Source organism: Portunus trituberculatus, chromosome 47, assembly GCF_017591435.1.
Source record: "Portunus trituberculatus isolate SZX2019 chromosome 47, ASM1759143v1, whole genome shotgun sequence".
Lineage (NCBI taxonomy): Eukaryota > Metazoa > Arthropoda > Malacostraca > Decapoda > Portunidae > Portunus > Portunus trituberculatus.
This window is the reverse complement of record NC_059301.1, coordinates 20,899,754-20,907,214: the sequence shown is the minus strand read 5'-3', so window position 1 is coordinate 20,907,214 and position 7,461 is coordinate 20,899,754. Positions and strand designations below refer to the sequence as shown.

The 7,461-nt window shown below is 49.7% G+C and overlaps 1 protein-coding gene across 1 annotated transcript; it reads right to left on the bottom strand.

Moving 5' to 3' along the window:
- Positions 1-644: 644 nt before the first annotated feature.
- Positions 645-1,620, bottom strand: LOC123498163 (sialidase-like). The gene is made up of 3 exons (XM_045245331.1): positions 1,611-1,620; positions 1,356-1,454; positions 645-1,210 (listed from the first exon to the last, which is right to left on the bottom strand). Exons 1-3 carry the CDS (start codon positions 1,618-1,620, stop codon positions 645-647), a joined length of 675 nt encoding a protein of 224 aa, XP_045101266.1.
- Positions 1,621-7,461: the final 5,841 nt, after the last annotated feature.

The following is a 7,461-nucleotide window of genomic DNA, read 5'->3' as shown; positions in this document are numbered from 1 at the left end:
TTAATCTTGTGACCTCAAGGTAAAAATGTGTCCCAGTATTGAAGGGGTTAAAGCTTACCATCCATTTGTCATTAGTAACCTTAAATTTATCCAACCTCCTTATTTTTTTTTCTTTTCTTTCTTTTTTTTATATGCAGGAAGGGAACCCACCAAAGGCAACAAAAATTCCAATTAAAAAAAAGAGGACCACTTGAAAACCTGAAGCAATATGATGGCGGTTCACTTATACCACTTAACCCCTTCAGTACTGGGACACATTTTTACCTTGAGATTTGTGTACGATTAGACCATTCTATTGACATTAGAAAGGGTCTATGGAGGTCAGAAGATTAATGGCCATAGTCCTTACCATCTTAATCCCCCATGTAAGTTTCTGAAGTTGTGTAAAATCAACAAAATCACCAAATGGTATAAGCAGAATGAATATGGAAACACGTCATGGTACTGAAGGGTTAGATTCTAAACTTCACCTCACTCATTCACTACCACATTAATAACCCACATTCCGCCTTGCCACCTCCTAATTCATCGCCACAAAACTCTCACTCCCGAAACAAATTTCTCCTAATCTTCTGTAATGACTTCTTGTTAATTAATTTGCGCACCTGTCACTTCTCACACCTTGGTCACGTGGGCGCTCTGCATTACTCATGAGGGCGGGATGGGCGGCACTGACCCCCGCTATCTAGAATTGACACGGAAGGGCGTACTTTTGTGGGCGGGAAGTGGGGAATGAGTGGGCTGGAGTGGAGGTTGAGTGAGCAGGGAGTGGGGGCTGAGTTTGCTTTGGAGTGGGGATTGAGTGGGATCGGGGAGTGGGGCTGAGTGAGTGGGCTAGGAATTGGGGGCTGAGTTGGCTTGGAGTGGAGTCTAAATAGGTGGGGGAGTGGGGGCTGAGTGAGTGGGTTGGGGCTGATTGGGCGAGTTGGGGCTGAGTGGGCTGGGAATTGGGTTGAGATGAGTTGGCTTGGAATGGGGTCTAAGTGGGCGTGGAGTGGGAGCTGAGTGGGCGTGGAGTGGGGGCTGAGTGAGTGGGTTGGTGGCTGATTGGGCGTGGAGTGGGGGCTGAGTGGGCGTGGAGTTGGGGCTGAGTGGGCGTGGAGTAGGGGCTGAGTGGGCGTGGAGTGGGGCTGAGTGAGATTGGAGTGGGGCTGAGTAGGTGGGTTTGGGGCTGAGTGGGTGAGTTGGGGCTGAGTGGGTGGGTTGGGGGCTGAGTGGGCGGGGAATTATGTGCACAGGATTGGAGAAGTACCGTAGGGAAAAATATTACTGTGTGTTGGAGAGAGAGAGAGAGAGAGAGAGAGAGAGAGAGAGAGAGAGAGAGAGAGAGAGAGAGCATTAAGTTGCTAACCCACCACACACAAACGATCGTCGCCTCTGCAGCAGGTGGCCACAAGAGTCTCTCCCGCCATTCCTTCCCTCATAGCGAGATGACCCGTTTGGTGAATACATTCCTGCAACATGAATACCATACCTTATAAAGATGGGTACAGGTGGCTGCGCGGCTCACTAGTGGATATTGGTCCGCCTCTGAAACCCACCTCCCCCCCCTTACCGCCACCTAACCCTGTCAAAACCTCTATCCCTTCCCCCATCACCACCCACCTCACCTCCCGTCATGGCGCGTCCACCTACCCGCTATCCGCGTAAATGCAAAATGGTGGGAGACAAATGTGTATCTTTCCGAGCCACAGTCCGAGATGGATTTGTTAAGCTCCCCGGAATCTTCTTGTCGTGGGTGTTCCGCTGGGGCGTTCGCATGTGGTGGGCGGGAGCGGTACGTTTTGTTTGCAGGGTCTGGCCAGGCACTGTGCTCTTCTCCGATCAGTGCACATGTTGGCCTCCAGGACCTTCACGCCCGCACACACCCGTCGCTGGTCTGAGTCTCTTTCGGTGTTTCGGGAGGGAGGTGGTGGTCGCAGTATCGAGGTTCGAGGGTACGTCGGGGGGGTGAGTAAGCGAAGTGTGGCTTGTGTCATCCTTAGAGTTGGCGTCAGGAATTTCAGTCCTTGAAGAAAGGTATTTGGCCCTCCTCCTCCTCCTTTCCTCCTCTCCTCCTCTCCTCCTCTCCTCCTCTTATCCGCCTCCTGCCTCCCCCCCCCCTGGGTCACTGGCAGGCGAGTGCAGACCTGGATGGAGTGAGGCTGGTGATCCATGCCACTAAGAGTGAAATGCAGCGCTTCTCACATCACTGTGCAGGAGTACGGAGGGCTGTGTGTCATGTCATGAATGTCTGGGCCCGCGTGTGCTGCTTTCACCTGCCAGTTGTAGCGGAGGAATTCAGGAAAGTTGATAGGAAGTGTAAGCAAGGAGGTGATCGCGGCCCAGGCAGACTAAACCCACTTTTCCCTTGTCCTGAAGTGCGTTGAGCCGCCTGCCTCCTGTCAGAGTTCCTTTGCCTTGATCCCGATGTCTCCGAGCCCTCACCTTCCCGGAGATGCGTGTATCAGTTACAATTTAGTTATCTACATAGCTAGTACATTATTTTGTTTTTGTTTTGCTTAAGAGTGTGTTGAAATGTCTGTAGGGAACGCGTGCATGCAAAGGCAGTACGTGGAGCGATAGCGTTGTTTTACCAGCCACTTGGCATCGTAATTACGCCTGACATTCCAGACTTTACGTTCATTATGTATTCTTAATTTTTTCTCCCTAATACTGCTCCATACCTCTCAAGATTTACTTTCTCTTTGATAAAAATAATTTACAACTGTTTAAACTCTGCCTCCTTTATTTGCAATTGACATCCGTGATGGGTCAGTAGCAGTACTCATTCCGTGCGGGTGAGTGACGTTTGCGGACTGACTTCTTAGCGTGGTGTTAGGAGACTTCTGAGACTTAACGTTTTTAATTCATCGTGCGCTTTTGACCAACGCGACCAGTAGCATTATTAGCGTGTTTTTGTTTGCTCGGGAAGTTTGGGTTCATTTTTATGTGTAGATTAGAGTGATTAAAGAAGCTTTCGGGTTGATTCAGTAAGTGAAGTCTAAATGAAACTTTGCTGCAGATGGGCGGGAACACGCTGAAGCTGACCCACGTTTTGGAAGACCTTTAAACAAGCCTGCCAGCACTCAATGATGTTGAACTTAAGGCCTGCTGCGATCTGGGAAAATTACCTATTGACGGGCCGGGAATTAAAAGATGCAAGAATTCCACTGACCAGAGTCTCATAAATACTAGTAGATAATCTTGGCATGAAACGTATAGAGGCAAAATCCAGTGACGAAATTCTCCAACGATGAGTGCTTGTGGGTTCCGCGGCGTAATGATGGATGATTGCTGAGTAACATTCGCACTTACTTCCCTGCATGTGTTAAGCCTTTTTCTCTCTCCTTTCCTCGATCTGTTAACAATCTATTAACCGTCACGTTTCTTGAGACTGTCAGGATCTCAGAGGGGTAGAGATCATGAGGAAACGTGAAATACAGAGGATGTGAGAGCTAAAGCTCGCCATGTTTCTGACCACGACTGTACACACTTAAACACTTCACCGCCGCACTTCAGCCACTGCTTTCATAGGATTTTAGCTGAAGTTACTTGGATTTATGAGTGTTCTTATGATTACCGACACATCTTAACATTTCTACATCATTGACGGAGGAAAAAAAATACACTTGAGAAAACGAAGAAGCATCTCAAAAAACAAACCATAATAGCACGCAAGATACCAGGTAAACTAGGGCGGAAATTTGCGAAAGAATCTAGTCACTTTTATTTTTCTTCACATAAGGAGTATCGCGCAATCGCTTTGACGTGACATTGCGGACCAGTTGATTGCGTCATCAGAGCGAAGACGCCGCGGTGATGAGTGACGGACTGACGGGATGTGGTGGCTCCTGGAATCACACGCTTGGTACGTAATGACTGAAGGGAGCCAAGACGCATGTCCGATGAATGGTAACGAGGAATCTGGAGGTGTGGGCGTGTATAGCGCGTGCAGGGGTGTTGGGTGTGTGTCGCTCCAGTCTGGCCTATCACTGTTACGGCACTTATTACCTGATGTGTGTGTGTGTGTGTGTGTGTGTGTGTGTGTGTGTGTGAGAGAGAGAGAGAGAGAGAGAGAGAGAGAGAGAGAGAGAGAGAGAGAGAGGCGGGGGGAGGGGGAAGAGATTCTTACTCGCATTAAATTCCTATCTAGACAAATTTTAGAAAAGCCACAAATATGGTCAGATTTTCATTGCTATTTTAGTCCATTGATGATACAGAATTTCAGCTAAACTATCAATAACATCATGAAAACATCTCGATAATAACTTCCACTATAGCTTGGTAAAAGTTACTGAGCTGGGACTCCGCAATATTTGAAAATGCGGCCCGGAGGAGACACTCGGACATACAGACCACCCATCCACACACACACACTCACACACTCACACACTTTCTCGTCATGAATGGCAGAAATGGCAGACATATAGGGAGCCTGCATGGTTTGTCCCACTCTCACACACAAGGCTCGTGGGAGTGTCGCCGAGCAAGCCTCTTCGGAAGCACCATTCTCATTCATAACAACTCCCGCCGCGGTTCATCAACATGCACCATCCACGAGGTGTGCTTCTCTCTCAGCCACGGTTACCTAATGCAGAAACTCCCTGACATGCCGAGTTGACTTCCGGGAGGCGCGCCCCATACGTATGTCCCAGCAGGCATCATTCATGGTACAGCAGGTGACAGAGCTTGACTCATTCTTATACCAAGCTGTCGGTGGTGCTCCATGAAGCGTTTTAAATATTATCAAGGGTGTCAGTCAGTCAGGTATGGAGTGGTAGTGTCCAAGGGAGCATGATAGACTGCGTTCGCGATCTTACAAGAGTAAGAGACACAGCCAGCCAGGAGAGTGTATGTAAACAGGTGGAGAGACAGACAGGCATATGCAAACAGACGGAGACAGATAGAATTTAATATGCGAACAGACAGACGCAGATAGACAAATATGCAAACAAACAGACAGACTATGCGAGCTGACAAGAGGTGATAGACAAATATGGGAACGGAGACAGACAAAAATATGCAAAGAAATAGAGACGGGCCGAGCAAAATAGGAAGACAGACAAGCAAATATACGAACAGACAGAACCAGGTAAATGTGTGTACTGACAGCGACAGACAAACAGACGTACTAACATACCCAGGCAGAAGGATAAATGTGTAGAGAGACAGACGGTTAGAAAGATACAAAGAAATATGAGTTTTTTTGTATGATATGTAGTGGTGATCTTCGTTTTGCTCGTTCTTTTATTCTACTTGTGTACTTTACGCATCCGTCCGTCGCTTCTTTCCTGAGCCCTGATGATAAAGTGACAAGCTCGCACACAGGCACGCATGGATCCTTTGTCTGACATATAGACAAAAAAAAAAAAAACAACTGAATAGATAATTTGATCATAGAATCGCATATTTCACAGCTCCAGTTACGTATATTACAAGACTCGCTCGTCCCTCAAAAGAAAGTGAAGATTCATGCACGTAAAACCATTCCTTTTTAGTTGAAATTTGTTAGCACGTATCACCACCACTCCTGGGAACCGCAGTCATGTTAGAAGACTCGCTTATCCTTCTAATAGCAGCTAAGATACTAAAGAGAATCGTCCAGTGTGAGCTCTGTACACACACTAACAGGTGTTGTAATGTAGTATAGTCAGGTGTGTCTGTGGTTGAGAGTGAGGCTGGTGAGGTGTGCGGCACGAGTAATGGGATTAATGCTCTTGTTATCTGTAATGGTCCGTGAGACTACGTGTGTGTGTGTGTGTGTGTGTGTGTGTGTGTGTGTGTGTGTGTGTGTGCGTGTGCGTGCGTGTGCGTGCGGAACTTCAACCCATCAATATCACCATAAACTGTGGCGAGGATGTAATTGTGAGGGAGTGTGGTGAGCGTTGCGTGGCGTGGCGATGCGAGACAACTGCTTCGTGAGGGGCGGGCGGGCTAGTGGTGGTGGTGATGGTGGAGGCGGTGGTGGGTGATGGTGGCTGCTCATATCATTAGCTTCACTGCGAGTCGTGGGGACGGCGTTATGAGGGCGTTATGGGCAAGGGAGAGGGTTCTATAGGAGGCCCTTGCCACTGTAGGGGATTACTGGCGGGCGATAGGGGCTGCTGGCTCACTGGCTGGCTTCCTGGCTGGAGGGAAGAGTAACTTACACTTGAGTTAGCTGAAGCTGCGATACTTTACTCGTATTCTTGTCATTACAGCCCACTGAGAGAAGACAGGATGGCGATTAATACGAGTAACTAGGCTGCCGAGGAGGAGTGATGGCTGTCATGAGGAAGTGGTGAAGGAGGAGGAGGAGAAGGAGGAACAGGAGGACGAGGAGGACGAGGAAGAGGAGAAGGAAGACGAGGTGGAGGACGGGGGAGTAGGAGGCTGTTCCTGTTATGAATACAATCCCAGGTCTGTTAATTGCCTGGTCGCCGCCACTGCCTTTAAACCTAAACCTTAAACATCCAAGGTTCAATGATCGCTGAGCCCCCTGAGGGATGCCGCGCGTCGCCACACCCGACCACTCTCGCCTCTCCTCTCCCTCAGCTCCGGCCCGCTTGTCCCAGCCAGGCACACCACACGCCGCCCTCGACGCCCTCACGCCCACCGCCACACGTGCTGCGGAATGAGGTGGGCAGGCAGTGAAAATGAATTTGTTCTCATGCGTGCGTAAGGCGTAAGAATTCTCCACCTCCTCCTCCTCCTCCTCCTCCTCCACCTCTTGTACCCACCTCCTCTATCCCTCCTCCTCATCCTCTTCTACACTCCTCCTACCTATCCCTCCACCTACCTACCCCTCCAGTACTCCCGTCCACCTCCACCACCACCACCACCACCACCTCCTCCTCCTCCTCCCGTCAACTATGTGAAGTATTTCGAGTATGCTAATGCCTGGGCGAGGATTCCTTGGCTACGAGGAAGTTTTTCTCAGGATTTCAAGGACTGTATAAAGTTTCGAAAGGAAAGAAAGGGTTGGTATGAGTGTGTCAGGTGAAAAAAGAGGCTGGCCATGGCGTATGCTTACACACACACACACACACACACACACACACACACACACACACACACACACACACCTTTCATTGTTTCTGAGGCTTTGGCGGAGGTGAGGGAGTGAGAGGGATGGGTGAGTGCCCTGTCCTCACCACCACCACCACCATCACCACCTTCACCGTCGCCGCCTTCGCCGCCGTCGTCCTCGCGTTGTCGTCGTGGTCGTCACCGATGTACCGCACATATCGTTCATCCAGACGTTGCCGGAGCCAATGAGGGGCCAGCCTGCTCGTGACGTCACCGCCACCGACACAAGCCAAATTCTTTTGCGTCCAAGTCGGCCTTTAAATCGCCGCTCCATAGGCTGTTAGACAGTTTAATTTTTTCTACTTGTGTTCGCCGAGGAATCCACGTCCCTGCCGGAGACGAAGATGGGGGGGAGGGCAGCATGGCGGTTCTGTCTGAGTGCCTGTGCCCGCGACCTGCACATGGGCTCAG